Below are 19,061 nucleotides of genomic sequence, written 5' to 3' on the forward strand. Positions count from 1 at the left end.
TGCTTTCTATAATATCTGTAGGCTTACGATTGTGTGACCCAATTTATACATTTGACAACTAAAATTCCACAAAATTAGAGGAATGTAAAACTCATGATTCAGGTTGTATACTGCAAAGAAATTTTAAGGATGGAATATTATTATATGCTGCTCTGAAGATAAAATCTCATTAAATTTTAATCTGTGCGATTTAATACACAAGCTTAACTTCTACTATGATTAAATTTGCTGATATCAGACAGATGATATAACACTCTGGAGAGAAAATTACAAACCATTTAAGAATAATAATAATAACAGATCCTCCAAGCAGATGGTATTCATTTAAATTATAATAAAGTTCTTGCCTTTTCAACTCTGGAAAATAAAATAATTCTCTGTTGTAGATAATGAAATGAATTCTTGAGCGTATGTAGTTTTTTTGTTAATGATTTTAAAGACATAGAATGAATTTTGAAATTAAAAAATTCACGATATTAAGTAAGTAGAGCTTTATCTTCAATATAATGAGTAAACCTGTCTACTATGCACACTTCTGTAGTATTTTTAGGCCTGGAATTATTTTTGGGGGTAATTCAACCTACAGTAAAAATTTTAAAACCAATAAGAAAAAGGCAGTTATGTCACACTGGCTGTAGGCAAACCTGTAAGTTTTAAGCATTTCAGCTTTGTACATTTTAGAAACTAACATTTGTAGAAAAAATACTGTCAATTAATTAAATCATCAACTAAATATAAATAATAATTCATAAATGACATCATCAAATACTCTATTCACAGATGCCTCATATATATGGGCATGAAAATAATGTACTTCCATTATTACGTAAGAAAATTACATTTAAAATTTTAGAAAAGCATTAAAAGAATTGTTAAACAATGTATGAAGAGCAATAATGATATGAATGAAAATGTAATTTATTGATAGGCTTCTATGTTCAAAATATTCATGCACATCAATAAAAAATCCAAACTTATATAATCTGTATAATTTTAAATGTTCAAAAATATTTTTTTGTTTTATCAGATATTAAAGTTATATATTTTTCATGGCTTGTCACATATGACAAGAGAATAAAGAACTCTGCTTTGACTAATTAGTATCAATATGTTTAAAAATATAAAAACGTTTACTTTACAGAAGAACACAAATAAATAGCAAGATTTCAAGGCTAGCTCATAAAAATATAAAATTCAATCAAAAAAAAAATATGTAATTGAAAACAATATCTAAAGATCAAATAAAATTAAAAGATTTAAAACAGAAAAAAACTACCTAATTGCAATATTAATAAAAACTACCTAAAATAAAACTTGTAAACCAACTTATCCTGCCCTTCAGATCTTAGTCTTGATTTTTAATTATAACTTTTACAAAAATTTGTTATTTATTTTCAATTGGTATCTGATCAACCAATTGTATCTGATCACTTCTGCAGTTGAACAAAAACTGAGGGTAGTCAAATTTCAGAATGTCTAAAATCTAAGAAAGTAAAATAAATACAGCCTATATAAGTTTCAAATTTCTCTGAATATTTAATAAACTTAATACAGATTTTCCTGTTTATAAATTATTGAAGTTTAATAATTTAATTTCTGAATTTAAATTTACTCTTTATTTCGGATTTTATGAGGAACAGAAAAACTGTCTTCACTCAGTAGGCACCTCAGTCAATGGTGTAGCTTCTTGACCAACCTCTAGAAAAGGATTCGGCCATACTACAGGCAGGCACATCAGGTTGCTTTCCCAGTGTGCTTCAATAAAAAGCATTGTCTGTCCTGTTGGGAATTACAAGAATCCTGCAGATTGAATTGGAATGACAGTAGACTCACTTCCCAGCTATATCATTCAAAATGGAATAAAGTTAAAAGAAAGGAAGTTATCACGTTGCGTAAATGTAAGCAAATTAGTTTACAATCTTTCCCAGGATCTAGAGTAACAGTTTTTGAGAAGGTGATTGCTCCTTTCTCTTTCTTTCACTTTCTCTTACCTTTTATTAAATCCTCCTTGAATTATCTGCACATCATCATATATAAAATACAACACATATATATGTTAATTTAATATATATACATATAGTTTTTATTTAAATATACACATTCAGTTAATTTTTACTGTAGATTATAACACATATGTACCAATTACAGTACACAGCAACTTTTCCATAATGCCTATGTATACTAACTGTGGTACACACAGCAAACCTGCTGCACCCTGCAAACCACCGCTGCAAATTGGTGTGTACCAAATTAGGTGTAGATGTCATAAATAACTCTGAGAGCCATACAGTTTAAAACTATATTTCATTTTATCATTACTCTCTGTATATGTTCCAAAGAAGAAAACTATGTTTTTGTGTTCTAGAAAAGTATATTTGGATTACAACAAATTAAATCAATACGGCACTGTTCTCAAATCGTGAATACTGATGATTTGAATTATTCTTCATGTTAGGTTTTGTTTGGCTTTCAACCTTTTGTTTGTTTTGGTCAAAGCTGTTTAGTTTTAAAGTTTGTTTTTCGTTTATATTTCAGTTTACCTTTTTTAATTAATTTATAATTGTATTTGTGACGTCTTAAAATATGAGTGATGGATTCATAAATGCAATTCTCAAAATTCCATAAAATGAAATTTCATTAATTGATGAACGATTAAGAATGGGTGAAAATAACTAAGATGAAGACTTCAATTTTCACAATGAATTCAGTGATAAAGAATTATCTAACTTCAAATCAGATGTCATTCAGAAATTTCATGGAAAAAACCCAAATTAGATAAGACATTTTTTGATCACCATTACAGTATTAATCTTTCACCTTCCAGCAATGAAGCAAAAAAAATAAATCTTAATACTACTATCAGAGATAAGGCATCTACTAGTATAGGTGCAGGAATGTTTTATTGATCAGCCAGATAAGCCATTTATATTATCGGTTGAACCTATTTTCATTGGACCATTGTGATGATAATGATGAAAACTATGATAATATGCCTCTTATAGTCTTGTTACAGCTAGCCATACTCTCTTCAGTAAACCTTCAACTTGCTGCAAATTGAGTGACCACAGAAATCACTCAATCTAAAAAGAGAAAAAAATTAAGGTGGGGCCACATTAATGCAAGTAAGTTACACAAATTTGAATTAACTAATACAGAAGATGCCCTGATAAACACCTTCTTACACAAGTTAACTGGCAAGACCCCTATTAATATTTATTTCTCATTGGTTACAAATGAAGTTTTAAATTATATAGTTGTGCAAACAAACAAATACACAGAACAAAAAATTGTTCTTGGTATATGGAAGACTAACTGAGAGAACATTCATTTTTAGTAAATTATGAAAATACTATTGTGAATAAGATAAACAAAACAGTTAGGACTTTGCTTAGACAGAAAACCATCCACGAGAGACTACTGGAGTACAAAAACTTTACAAAATTTCTCCTTTTCTTGATGAAATGAATGAAATATTTCAGGCCATCACTGTCCCCTCTGATAAGTATGTATTTATGAGACAGTTGTGCCTTTCCAAGGACGATTAAATTTTAAGCAATACAATCCAAAAAAAATGCCACAAATATGGAATTAAACTCTTCAAATTGTGTGTATTGAGGGGATACACTTTCAGTACCAACAAAAATTACTTATCTAATGAATCCCTTGGTGACAGCTGGAAGGACACTATCAACCAACAATTTGTATACTAGCACTGAACTGGCTCATGACCTCAATAAAAAAGAAACGCATCTATTGGGAACATTAAGGAAGAAAATCCTTAATCCTCGAGAAATTGATGGTTTCGTTACTTCATAATCAGGTTTAGTTTGGACTTTTACCATGGTAGGGACAGATTCTGTTGTTAGGGACAGATTCTGTTGTTAGGAACAAAATATCTCTTTTGTCTCCACTTTCCAACTATAACACTTATCTCACTTTGTCTTGTGATAATTTCCCCTCTGATCAAGAAAAGGAAGGTCTGCTACAATCGAATCAGCTCAGAGTGGATGAGAAATTCCTTCAAAGACAACAAGAGTCAAACTAGATATAATGACTGTGATAATAAACACATGCGCTTAACCTGTTTTTTCTCCATGCACAAGACAGTAAAAAAAAATCCTTTTCAGCACGCAGACGGCAAAGATAGATTTCACTGGTGCTAAGTCGAGGATAAAAAAGATTTCCACCTTAAAGTTATTAAAAACTTGAAAATTTACTCAATACAATAATGGTTGCATGTGAAAAAAGTTTCACATGTTTAGCATACAAGCCCAATCTTCTTACAATTCTAGCAACATTTTGATCATCCCTTGCCGTAAGGGTTGGTCATATCAAAAATTGTTTCAGACAAGACAAAAGTTTTAGGTAATGTTTAGGGGACTAACGACCACTAAGCCGATTCAATACTGTACCTATTAAGGGAGGTGTTTTTTTTTGTCTTCGAAACCCCATTTTTTCCACCCCCTGGGCCAATCGTTGGTGATATCAAAAAAATTTACTTAGATAAGTTTAGGCCTTTATCCAAAGAATGGTAGGAACTTTAAAACAATTTGATATTTTACTTAATAATAAAGTTATAGCGATATTTTGTTTTTTCGAAAAGGCTCCCCCATTTCCACCCACATGGTTCAATTTTGCCCATTAACAAACTCTACCAAGATTTTGGGTCATTATATTTTATGTACCAATTTAAAAGTAATCGACACAAAATTCCGGCAGTTATCGTGTCCACAAGAAAGTGAAATATATATAAATGTATATATAAACTTTTTTTATATATCTTGTTCCTTTCAGACACATACATTGTATAATATTAATCATAAATAAAAAACATCCAAACTATACTACATTTAGTCTAACACCTTTTAATACAAATTGCAGTTGCTAGTGTGCAGAATCTGACAGCATGAAAGAATGCATAATATTATGGCAAAACACATTGGGAAGAAATACTTGACTGCGTAATATTACACCAAAACACATTAAAGTGCTTGTCCAAATTGCTGAGGTTGTGGACATTAGCGTATGATCATGCCAAACATTTAACAGAAAAATTTAATATGCATAGCATTCTTTGCAAATTTCACTTACTGATAATCAAAAAGAAAACCACATGGAGTATAAAACTCCACAGATATATTGTTATTAATAAACATAAATAGAGCAAGACAAACAACAGAACTATTATTAATATTCTGTAATCATACAATAAATTCATCAACCATCATAACAGTAACAATTACTACAGCATTTTATTAAAAAATAATTACCTGACCTTCTTGATCACACAAATGCTGATAACTTGTTGAAAACATTATAACAGAAATTTCGGTTTACAGTTATGATGCGAAAACAAAGAATCATTGCAATGGGTGGGGATCGCCTCACCAAAAAGCCCACTAGTCAATCAGTCAATTAAGTGATAAGGGTGTTTTTTTTTTTTACCGTAAAGTCTTGGTCCATTATGAATTCATTCCAGATAACCTGGCAGTAAGCAAGGAGTTCCAAATGGAAGTTTTACAGTGTTTAAGGAATGCTGTATGCAGAAAAAATCCTGAGCTGAGAAAACCAAAGGTAGATGTTGCACAATTACAACATGCTAGCTTAAACATCACTTCTTACCCACCATTATCGGGCAAAAAATGATACAACTGCCTCATACATTCATCCATCCTTCCTACTTACCACGTAACACCACTGTCCCTTTTTTCCTGTTTCTAGAATAGAATGTTACCTTTTATTGAGATTGAGGAAAATATGGCATGCATCAGCTGCAAATGTCTTACAGGAAACATTCAAAAAATAGAATTAACAGTTACAGTATGTGTATCACCACCAAGTGGGGCTACTGAAGGGGACAAGGCAATATAAAGTTACAAAACATTTAATAAAGTTTTTATTAAACTACAGTCTTTTTCTTCAGTCAAGTAAACTTAAAACAGAGAATTTGTGTTTACTGATACACCATTTTTATTAGCATTTAAATGAATAAAATATATTTAAATTTTGAATTAATAATAAATTAACATATGCAAATTTTAAAATAGAATTTAATGTGAATTTACAAGACCAAAAGAAATAACAATGACAAACATACTAATAAAATCAATCTTACAACCAACAAATTTAAAATAGTTTTTATTGCTCTAAACAAAAATGCTGAAAATTCAATCAGTAACTCAATCAAGAAAAATAGTGAAAACTGTTAAGCAGAACGCCTTGTAATACAGTTTGTAACTCATATGCAACAACTTTGTATGGTCTAAATCAAAGTGAAAGATGATTTTTTTCTGGCAGATGACATACAATTTTTTGTTTTTCAAGCAAATCATTTATTAAAAGTAGTGTAGCATTTTGTCTACATATTCAGCCACTTACTTTGCCACATTGCTTTCAATTGAAATTTCACAAATCAAATGTAAATATAAGGAACCAAAATCGATTATGTAAAACATTCTTACATGAGCTGCACAGCCAATTGTAACCTAAAATTCTTTAAGTCCAGGTATCCAATTAAATTTACAGAACTGTAGCTACAAAGAATAAAGGTAATGAATTTACATTCAAAATATAACATATGTACAAAAAAAAAATAAACAACAGTAGTACTGAACAGTACTAAGCAGTAAAAAATCAGTCAGACCAAACATGTAATTACTCTTTGCAGTTAAAAAATGGAAAAGCCTAACTACATTTTTCTAGATGAAAAAGCTGTAAAAAAATTAATTACATTTCACTCAATGTTTCAGATTATATGAACTCTTAAAACAATTGAGTAAGATGCAATGTAAATAAATAAAACCAACTGTTAAAATTGTAATTTATTAGATTTTACAATTAAAATTTAAACAGTAGAATTAAACACCCATGGGAATTCATGAATGTTTTTATTTTACTTAAAAATAAATAAAAGTCTGTCAGATTATTATATTGGTGACATTCAACAACAGATAACACCCTTACTTAAATGTATTCATTAAACAAAGATTTCACTTTAAGTATTTAACTAAACCGGTTACAAAATAAAAATGTATATAGTATTATAACATGGAGAAAAAATTAAAACATCACAATTAAAAGTAACAAAAGGAAAGAGATAGTTGGATCTAATTTTTAAATTAAACCAAATTTTTTAAAACATCTAATAAAATACAATGAATAAAATGGGGCAAAATGATTATATATAAACTAAAAAAGAATAAATATTTTAAGGACATACACTACAGAATTTTTTTTTAACATACTTATAAAAAAAATCCATGAGCATAATTTGTCGTTTAATATTTTAATAATAATTGTGTATTTATTATCATATTCATTCATATTTATATTATATATAAATATATACATACATATTATCAACGATACAAATGTTATACACATTCTATTATTCTATTTTAACAATGTTATGTGACGTTTAAAAACTAAATAAATTACGAAATGACATGTATGATGATAAATTATGTTTTATTTATTGATATATATTTATATAATTATAATGTTCTGGTATACGAATGAAATTTGGAAGAGAGAAAGAGAGGGCAGACCATGAAATTAGGCTGAAACAGAAAAAAATAAGCAGGTTAAAAGACAAAAACAAGCAAACAAAACTAATAAAACAAACAAAATGCTTAAATGAAGAATTAGTAATGATAATTAACAGATAATGAGTTAGAAAATTATGTTATACAAAATCTAATCATCAGATAAATTAATATTAAAAATTAAGGAAACACTGTCTTCAATTCTAAAGAAACAATATCAAAAAAGGTGGTATAAAATTCAATCAGGAAAACACTTTTTTTTTCAAATCAGTACAGGGGCTAGCTACGCCCATGCAAAAGTTTACCTCCTGAAACTCATTAGCTTCATCCCTTTTAATCTCATGTCTCCTATGCTGTTACATAGAAATAGTCTCTTACTAATAATATATCATCAGGTACTTCTTATATTTAGAAAAATTGATGACATTCAGAGTGTTTTCATTGATCTTCATACTTTCATAAAAACATTTTTTTCTCATGTTTTCTTCACTGAATATACATAAATATACACACCATCTGAATGATGATTGTTGCAATGACATAACCATAATGTCAACAAATTCTACACAATTTTTTAAAATCTTATATTTTTAGGAATTCCAAAAAGCTTAATTTTTAGAAAACGGTCTCTTTAGTATCATTATAACAAAAAAATTACTAAAATTTGAAGCATTTGCTACATTAGATATACTTAATACTAATCCTAGAATTGGCAGCTGTCAGTTTTATGAATTAAGTTTTGTTTCTTAAATAGTGCTATCAGAAAAATGATTTGCTTAACTAATTGCAATTATCAATATTTCAATCATGAATTAATTCAGATTAAATTGCCTTAATTTTAGTATAAACTAAGGACTTACAATCTGATCTTCAGTTTATTTTTCAACAATTTTCAATATTTTCAATTTTGGCCCACCAATTTTGATCTAGTGTTTAACTTGTCACAAATTGGTAATTTAACAGCTGTTTTTCGAAATCAAAGGTTCTGAAGTTCAAATTCTAGAAATAATTGTATTTATACAAACTTTAATATTAGACAGTGGATACTGCTATATTTTGGTGGTAGGATTTCAATTGACCACATGTCTCAGGAATGGTCAGCCAGATTCTGTATAAGACTACACTCATTTACATGTCATACATCTCATTGGAGTGTTGGGGGGGAGGGTCTTATTCTTCACTAGTTGAACAGATTAAAACATATACATTAGAAAAAAAATGTCAATGTTTTAATTTTTTTTCGACAGCTAGAAATCCGCTAATTCATTCTTGTCAGAAATCATGTAGAAGTAGTTTATTCCTATCATTCTATTTATTGTAAACTTTAAACAATAAATAAATATATATGTGCATAAATATTGTGTAAAATAAATGCTGCTTCTTGTGTACATAATTCAGCGCACTACTTTTAATTAGCATTTCACAATCACAAGTCAAGAAACCCAAGTCAATGAAGTAAAAATTTTTTTAGTGGCTATTTGACCTTTTTCGTGCCTAAACTTCTTAAAAGTCTATATTTTAATTTTATAATGCTTTTGAAAACTGTAGCAAAAGTGCAAAAAAGGAAAAATTACTTAAATATAAAATATGACGTATTTAAGTTTTTTTTTTTTAATGTACATAAAATTTACTACAACTGCTTGGCACCATATTAATAAACGACCACAGTTCTAGGGTTAATAAAGAATGGTGGATTCTAGCAAAAATATTTTTAAGTTACACCCTTCAAGATCTCACTATCTATGTTTATTAACAGTTCCATCACAAGTCAATCACTTCTAGGAAATATTAAGTAGTATCCTGTATAACAAAGACAGAAAAATGGTAAAAAATTATTACTGACAGCCCTAATATGAAACCCCAACTACAACAAATTATTTATAAATTGAAGTATTTGTTCCATTTCTAAACATTAAAATTGCATTAACATAACATAAAATCAAACAATTTTAATTAACTATGTTTAATATTTCAGTGAATGTAATTTAAATTAAGTATTTTTTTAATAAGCGAGTATTTTTAATAAAACAAATTGAAGTAATATTTGCAAAATGTTCAAATTAAGATGTAAATAATAAGAAATAAAAGGTATTTTTTTAAGAAGTTTTAAAATTCAATTTAACTGAGTACAGTTAGATAAATTTCAGCACAAGGTTAATCATGTTAATTAATTTATATTTATAATTATTACAATTATTGACTACTTTAGACAAACATTCATGACAGAGTTCAATAGCAAACGGACTAAATGACTAACAAATAAGGAGGTGAAAGTAAAATACAAAGTACTGATTTTTATAAATTCAACAATTAACAACACATGAATAACGATGCATGAACAAGATAAAAAATGTTATACTAATTTAAGCTACGGTTGAAATCAATATACAAACAAATTTGTTACTTCCAATTCTTAAAATTCTTACCGCACATACTGAAATCAATCTTAAGTACCAAATATAAAAAAAATTAAGCGACACAAAAGTTTAAGTTATAAAAACACGTGAAGTGCAAATTTTAACTACTACTTTTTAAAACTAGTAAGTTAATGAATACACAATTCAACCCAAGCTATCACAAGTAATATGAGGAGCATGGATTCCTAACAATCTGATTTACTCTTCTGAACAGTAAAAAGAATAATAAAATTTGAATTTTGGTATACATGAAATAATATTCAAAAAATACAGAATCATTTTTAACTCTACTACAGTGCACTATAGAAAGAGTTATAACTAATGTGAAAATTGCAATTGCTCAGATCAGAGTGATTTGGACAAATCAGTCTGAAAAAAGCTGTGCGAGAGTGAAAACCTTTAACGTTTACATACTAGAACCATTCGATATAGCCTGTCTTAAATATAAGAAAATCAACAAAGATAAAAACATCAATTTAGTTCTAAAACATGACAATGATTCAATAAAACCACTACACAAAAAAATTTTAATTTTTGAAAATGCAATTTTTATTAAAACAGAATGAATTTAAATTTTATCACACACAAATTTCAATTATACTTAAAAGAAATGATACCCTAATTTTCATAACCTACACAACCTATACCAGGCCTGCAACTTAATAAGGCTACATAAAATAATGTTCCGCTAAGGTCAATTTACATTTTACACTTCTACAAACAAGAATCAAGTCCCTTTGGCACAAAGATGCAATATGATAACTGGTGGGTACTAGTTCTAGGGCACAATACCACCACTAATATAACAGTTTGTTTATATGCTAACAGTTGAGATTAATGTTCCCAAAAAGAAAATGTCTAGTGTGCAATTGTTCACAAAACTGGAAAAGTGCTTACTAATTTTAACCTTTATTTCCTGTGTTCAATACACTATTCATTTAACTCTTTCAAAATTTTATTAAAATTAAAGTAAAAAATTAATATTCTGGACTTTTTTTGTATAAAGAAATGTTGAATATAGATAAAATCATATTTAACAGCAAATTACTACACAGATTCCACTGATAAAATTTAAAATTAAGGTTAATCTTTAGTTTGATTACAGATTCATCAAAATTATCATCTTTGATTCTCAAAATACTATTTCATTTACTAAGTGTTGATTTGAAAAAGTAATGTATTGATTGATATGTACATAAATTTTAGTAAAATTACTGTAAAAACATAAAACCTCTAAAACTTGAGAAAAGTGTTCAAATTTAAGAATTCATTTTTTTAATTATCCTACTAATTTATCTATCACAGCAATTGTAAAATAATGTTAAGGTTACGAAAAATAAAATATTTTATAAGGAAAACCCCCTTCTGCAAAGCAGACAATTATGCAGTACGGTGCATACGGAATGTTATCAAAAGTAATTAAATAATTAAAAATCAGTATGACTAATCAAGAGCTTTTCCAGCAGCATTTTTCATTAAAAAAATGTGAATCCTAAACATCTGATTTAGTAGCCAATGCTAGAATTCAGTATTTTTTTTCTAAAACAGATTAACAAAAATGTCAGAATGGATTAATTTATACTTGCTACATATAACAAATAGGGATTTTTGTCTAAAACTTATTTTTAAGGGAATCAAATATAAGTATGGTGAAAACATTTCGGTAAATATTTTGATTCAATTAAAATATTTTTGATAATTGCTAGCTCAGTTATAAGAAATTTAATTCAAAACATATATAGCTGAAACTATGATTAAATGGCATGAATATTTACTGTTATAACACATTTACTAATAATCACAGCAGACTACATCCTGCTATTATTAACAGAAGACAAAAAATTACATTTTAAGAAATTAAAAGTAATATGTTATTAATTATGAAGTAGTTTTCAATATAAAAATTCATAATAAATACAGTTATTCCTTATATTATTTATTTTTAGTTAGCAAGTTTTTAATATATTAGTTTTTTTTAGTCAGCAAGTGGTCATGTTGTGAATGTTTAGGTAATTATGCTCTCCTTAGATCCCAGTGGTACCAAATGACTTTTTTTTATGATTGAGAGTCTGAATTCAAAAATTTTCCCATCAACACATATTTGAAGGATATGTACGAAAATAAATCTTTTTATACCTCCTTAATGGTTTTTTCATAAGGATAATAACTCAGCAGTTGATCTTGTCCGTCAATGCCCAATATATATTCATTACATTTTATTATTTGCAGAGCTTTTTCCTTTTCTCTGCCACTCTTGTTCACAGAGTATCCAATACATTTTCTATTGCTATTACACCATCACTGTAAAAATGTTTCTTCCTTCTGCAGCTTTATCTCTTGTCATTTTTTCTGGATTATCTTTCCTGTCTATACAAAGGGGTTTCAGTTGTCTAAGTTTTATTATCGAGAAGTTTTTTTTAGTTAGCTTTACACTATTATAAAAGTTATCCATGCAAACAGCATGACCTCTTCCAAAAGGTGCAGACTACCTTTTCTGTATGTCCTTCACCTCCTCCTATTAGACCAAGTGCCCCAGCATACACTGTAAATTTCAATATTAGGCCTTTTAGTTCACACAGTTTTATACCTTACTTATGATGCTTGTTTTTTAATATATTGTCTAAAAACAAGCCATCCTTTCCAAAGCACCAGAGCTTAACTGAGAGAAAGTTCTTTACTTGGGTTGCTGACACATAACATTTTGTTATTAATTGTTGTCAATGAGAAATCTTACTTTCAATAGCCATTCATTGCTTATCTGATCATTTTTTACAAAATGAAGGCAACGAAGAATTAACAGAAATCTCTCATGTGACAGATACTCCCCAAAACAAGTTTTGAATAATTTGTCTTTGCCCCCGTAATCTTGCAACTTAGGCATTCTTACATTACCCAAATGAAACAGTAGACTCATAAATGTTTTGAGTTCAGAAATACTTCGATTTCTCCACCGATTTACCTTGAAATTTTCTGTGACATTGACAAAAAAACTTCTATGGCATAACAGTTGGTTTCCTTAACAATGGATTCTTAAACCACTTCGTCCACCAGTAAATTGAAATAATCTATGGGTCTATTATTGCCTGGTATTGGAACTCGTACTCCAGTTGGATAAGAAAATAGAGAATTTTTAAGTGTCACACAAACACTTGAATCTGAATTTGGAGCACCAACACTCACATCTGAAGAACAAGGTCCTACAGCATCTCTTTCAGACTCATTACTGCTTGAAGCATTTCTGCTGGGATGATATTCATGTCACTAGTGTAAGCTTCAGAAAACAAATCAAAATTAATTAATCTGTCTACTTTACTTACTGAAAAATGGCAATATCATCTAAAGTTCTCAGCTTGCAATTAGGTAGGTCATCCATATCACCAATATATTAAATAAAAACAAGAAAAATGGCAAATTTAAAATCACTTAAGTGATATACTTAAACTGAAACAAGACAAGCATGCTACAAATTCATTAAGTAGACTGATAAGGAATGACTTAATCCGCCTGTAAAAAAGTGAATAATTTTTCTAGTCAACAACTCACTTGTGAGTCATCAACTTGATTGCACAACGCATTTATCATCACCAATGAACAAGTGCGTCATCCGCAGCAAACATGTTAATTGTGTTTATCAGTATGATGAGAATCCTCCCATAATTATGAACAAGGAACTTAATATACCTTGAGTTTATATTTTGAATTTTCAATGAAAATATAACAAATTATTCACATCTAGAGATACGTTATTCCTGAGCTAACCCTGTATTTGACACTGACTATCTACATGTTTTGTCAACAAGATGAGACACCTCCTCTTCCTAGTTAAAAACTAGGTACTAAATCAAATGTTTTCCTAAATGAATAGTATACTAAGCAAGTTGAATGATCACACTCATGTGATTTAATATCTGATGATTTTTCTTTCTGGAGACTCATCAAACACAAAAAAAATTATTGATTTTATTAATCACAAAAAACCAGAATGGCTAATGCAGCCAGAAATAGATAAGGGTATAATAAAAACTTCATTTTTTGTTAAACTTCTTTTGTTAATAATAAAAGAAGTTTTCTTATTAGCAAACTTAGAGAAATCAAATTTTACCTGTGCAGTTTATATTGAAATATTTTACTGTAAGGTAAAGCATGTCTCTATCCTTAATTCAGCATATTTAAAAATAAAATTACAAGAAAAATGTTCAGATCCTTGCATACTGAAATATAGCAAAAGCAACCACATTTATAAAGAGGTGAGTTTGAAAGAGTTCAAGGAAAAATAACATAAGAACATAAATATTCAACCAATGAAGATTTTACTTATTCATATGGAAAATTTTCTTTTTTTAATTCAATATTGAGATAGTAAAAAAACTGGCTGTAGTATTAAAAATCTTACATAAGTAGTGGGGGACAAAAAGAAAAAGCAGTAACTAATAAATATTAAACTAATCTTAATTAAAACTGAAAAAAGAAGCTGATTAAGAAAAAAGTGGTGTGCTAATACTAAACAATTAAAAACTGTGAATGTTTTCTACATATGTTAACAAATGTGATGTTAATACATGTTTAGTTATAATACATGTCAATTTAATTTCATAAATTTCAAAATATTTCAAAGTTGCAGAAATTTTCCAAAATAAATTACAAATCTTAAAGAACTACAGATTCCAAACTTAAAAAATAATAATTGTTTTATTAACTCAATATATCTTAGATATACAAGTTTATTCATAGATATAACTAATAAATATGAAAACACACACAAAATGCACCTAAAAGATAGTCTTAACAGGATTAACACTAAGTTAAAGCATGTAAATAAAACACGACAAATATAAATGTTAACCCAAAAAATCAGCAACTGAATAAACATTAAAAATAAGATAGCCTTACCATTGCTTATAACTCCATTCCAACTGATTGAAAAAATTACACAGATTCACACCATCTCAAAACACTTTCAAGTTATTTACAGCCTATCTTACAAATCTCTAGACTTACCTATCCACCTGATAACATATGAGGTGTAATCAAAAATTATCCAACCTTGGTTCTTAAAAATGAAAATACTTAACTTATCTCTAGTTCAATGACTTGTCTACTTGAATGTAGTAGGCCTCTTCTAAATGTAACACATTTATCCTAGCGATGTTTTCCATTGTTGGAAGCATTTTGCAGTCATTTTTAGTGAGGACCATAAGTCCCTTTATCACATTTTTGATCTTACTCTAGTTAATCTCTTTCCTTTAAGCAGAATTTTAAGCTTAGTAAAGGGCCCACAAATTGCAGGGAACCATGTTTGGAATAAAGAGCCTTCTGACGTTCAATCCCAAGTTTTGCCAAGAATCTCTGGATAAGCTGTGATGCTGTGATAAGCATTGTCGGGAATTTTCCAAATGCAATTTTTTCTAAGCTGTAATCTCTCGTGTCAAAGTCTTAACAGACAAGGAATAGTTATGAAATAATCTTTATTGATAGTTTGCCCTTGAAGAGCCTCAAGATGACTCATGATAAACAATCACATGATAATTAAAAAAGACTAACAGCATTACCTTCACATAGCTTCACCATTGTCTGGCTTTCTTCTGCTACTGGAAAACAGGTAGTTTTCCATTGGTATGAATGTGCCTTTGTTTCAGGGTCATAGCCATAGACTTATTTCATCTTGTTTTTTTTTTTTAAAGCACAATCAAAACATGTCTTACACAACTTGCAGTTTTGGAATAAATTTTGCTGCTAAAACTCACACTCCAGGATCTTCTGTTAAAATCGATTACATTGAGCCAAATGAAATTCCTACTTCTCACACTCTTATTGTTATTCAATGATCATTCATTACCATCTGTCAAAATTTCTCTACTTTTTTACACAATTTTTGCTAGTGGAAAAGAGTTCTGCAAGAGTTCATCACTTTCAACAGATGTTCAGCCATATTGGAAATTCTATACCACTCTTTAATTTGTTTAACACCCACAGCTATCACCAAAATCTGAGTGAATCTTCCTTATTGTTTTGTAATTGCACGTCACAAAATTTAATGGATTCTCTCAAAAACCCATAAGTAATTTTGAACAACAAAAACTCGACAAGCACTACTCACACATTTTACTTTCACAGCTGTTAAACAGCTGTAATGGTGAAACTGTGTATTATACGCATCCAATATAAGTCAAGGTCATATTCCATGACTATCCCCCTCCTGTGCAAAAATTGATTATTGCAATAAAAAAAAATGTTTGAATGCTTTTTTATCACACCTTGTACTTTAAACTGAAGAATGAGTTCAAAAAAATAAAAATAAATAAATGTTGAAAGTCAGACAAGATGTGATTCCACTCTCCTTATATTCCACTGCTTCCTAATAATTATGCAGATATACCTTCATATAAGCCTAAAAATTATTTGTAAGGCTTTCAGCAGCAATTAAGTAAACACGTAGCTGATTCACTTTTCTTCCATTGCTGAATGATTCATCAATAACTTTGGACAATATTATGAATCCACACATCTCAACAAACCAAACGTTATGATCCTATTTTCAAGCACAAAGCAGGAATACAGTTTATAAAATCTTGATTTCATCTCAGCAATTCTAAGACATCATTATAATCAAATATAACTTAAGACATTTGACAATTTTAATTAAATGTTTAGCATCACAAGATGTCTGGGTGAATCAGATTCAGCAGACATTTTTAGTTTTATTGATGTAGTTTTAAAAACCACCACCTCACCAGAAATAAATGAACTGAGGCAGACTCAAATAAGTAATTTAATATCAAGCATTCGATTAAAAAACTTTACCACCTCAAACAAGTACATTAATAAAATATACAAAACAACTATGTTAAATAAACTTAACTTTTTATTAACCCAAGAATTAGCACAAACCAATTTTTCAATCTGTGTTGATGCACCTCAACACACTACAGAACACCTTCTTTCTTTATATTACAATAGGAACTATATTCATTTTTTTAATGAAAAAATAAAATATTAATTTTCTTTTTGAACATATATATATACATTCCAAACAAATGTTTCTATTTTTAACAAACATTTATTTGTTAATGAAATCTAATCAGCACATTTTAATACAGCTGACTGTTGCCTACCATGTACATACTTAATAAATTCTGAATGCATTAAGTTTTATTTATTTTTAAATTCTCTTTTATTACAATATTCAATTTTGCTATTTATTTTAATTTTTTATTATCAGGAATTATTTATAAAAGAAAAACTAGAAAGATTGATCAATTTCTTTGTTTAAAAAAAATACATAATTTTGTATAAAATACATAAAAATTGAGTTTTTTAATGAAAGACATATTTTTCATGTAAAATTAGCATTAAGTTTTAACGTAACATTATCTTTTAACAATATAACTTGGTAACACTTACACATTAATGGCACAGTTTAAATTGAAATAATTTCAAATTTTTTAATGCCAAATAATTCATAATTTTTTGTTTGTTTTCTTTAATATATATAAATAATTTTCTCTGAAGGAATTTCAAAAATACATAAAAGCTTTTATGAACTTTTTATTGTTAGAAAGATATTGTTCCAACAAAATGTTATTTTCTATATTGTTATGTACATAATATTTTCAAACGCATGAATTACTTATATATAAAAGTTTTTTAATGCAAAGTACAATACCTTAATAAAGCCTCCCATTTAATTATATTTTAGGTATAGGTCTTAAGCAATGATATTTTTAACTGCTAGTCCTATAAAATAAGCCAGTAACAGAATACTAATGGGAAATATTAAAATACAGTTCCTTTTTTAAATTGTTTGAAATTGCATAATTTAATTTATTAATTTAAACATATAACACAAGCTCAAAAAATATTTTAAAGGAAAGTCCCTTTTAAAAGTAAAAAAAAAAATTATGAATATAGGAAATATTTATGAACACTTAACCATTAAATATACTATTTATTTTCCACATAAATACATCATATTTTTTGATACAATATTTTGCTTATAATTTACTCTCTGTATATAATACATTTGGTCAAACCTAAATAATGTAAAGGAAAATTATACAAAATATTAGTGTAAAAAAATGATATAGAAATATTAATCAGAATTGAAGGTAACTATAAATAAATAATTTACATGTTCTTTATATAAACAACCTACAATCAGCTAACAGTTATAGTAGGTATTTCAATTAAATTACAACATATGAGAATTAATTTAACAAAAATGAATCAGTAATGTAACTCAAGCAATCTTACTGAAATAACCTACAACATACAGAGCCCAACTAACATTACAAATCACTTGCTATGTACACAACCTATGTTGTATCCTCAATACAGCTTACCATAAGTGGTTGTAGATATTAAAAACACATCTTGTCATTTGACAAACCGATGAGAACTTACAACTCAGTCAGATCAAAGGAAAGAAGAACATTACTAAGTTTTTATCACATGAATAACTTAACTACAAGTTTCATTTTAAAGGATTAAATTTTGACAATGATAAAGAACTACACATATGCTTGAAAAACATAAATTTTATTTGCATACATTAAAAAATGTTAGTTTTCTCCAGTTTCAAAAAATTATAATTCAAATTCGGTGTTCCCTGGTAGTAACAAGGTTTCCCACAAACAATATAGTCTTTCTGGGTTTTTGCTCACAGCTTGATTATTTGCAAACTTGTTTAAAATTGGTTTATGAAAATGGGAATAACAAACAATCATTTCACAAACAAAACTCATTTAATACAATGCCAATGATTAAGTAATATAGTAAGGACTAATTAAGTAATACTTTCCACGAGCAAGACTTGATCTCACTCAAACCTTTAGCCTAAAAGTAATTTTTTTAGCAACTCATACAAAAATAATCAATGCCAAGATCTTATTTCCTTTAAAAATTTTCATACTAATCAGTGTGTACAGAGTTTTAAGGAAAACCAACCGTGGTCTCAATAGTAAGGACTAACAAATCAAAATTCTCTTGGACTTTTGCAATTTGATTACAAGTTGCAAAAGCCAACTTCCTGTTGCAATTTTAACTTACCTGTTAAAATTAACTGATTTTAACAGGTATCCATTTACATAAATTTCATTTACTG

General features: G+C 28.2%; 1 protein-coding gene across 2 annotated transcripts in view; it reads right to left on the bottom strand.

Moving 5' to 3' along the window:
* Nucleotides 1-6,032: 6,032 nt before the first annotated feature.
* Pp2A-29B (Protein phosphatase PP2A regulatory subunit A) overlaps nucleotides 6,033-19,061 on the bottom strand; it is a 53,294-nt gene continuing 40,265 nt past the window's right edge. For both annotated transcript variants that reach the window (XR_012756722.1, XM_075368472.1), the window contains one exon: nucleotides 6,033-7,559. Coding sequence is in view for 1 of the 2 variants with exons in the window: in XM_075368472.1 (XP_075224587.1) it covers nucleotides 7,555-7,559 (5 nt within the window). In the remaining variant the exon portion in view is untranslated. The remainder of the gene's footprint in view (nucleotides 7,560-19,061) is intronic.

Source organism: Lycorma delicatula, chromosome 6 (assembly GCF_047948215.1).
Source record: "Lycorma delicatula isolate Av1 chromosome 6, ASM4794821v1, whole genome shotgun sequence".
Lineage (NCBI taxonomy): Eukaryota > Metazoa > Arthropoda > Insecta > Hemiptera > Fulgoridae > Lycorma > Lycorma delicatula.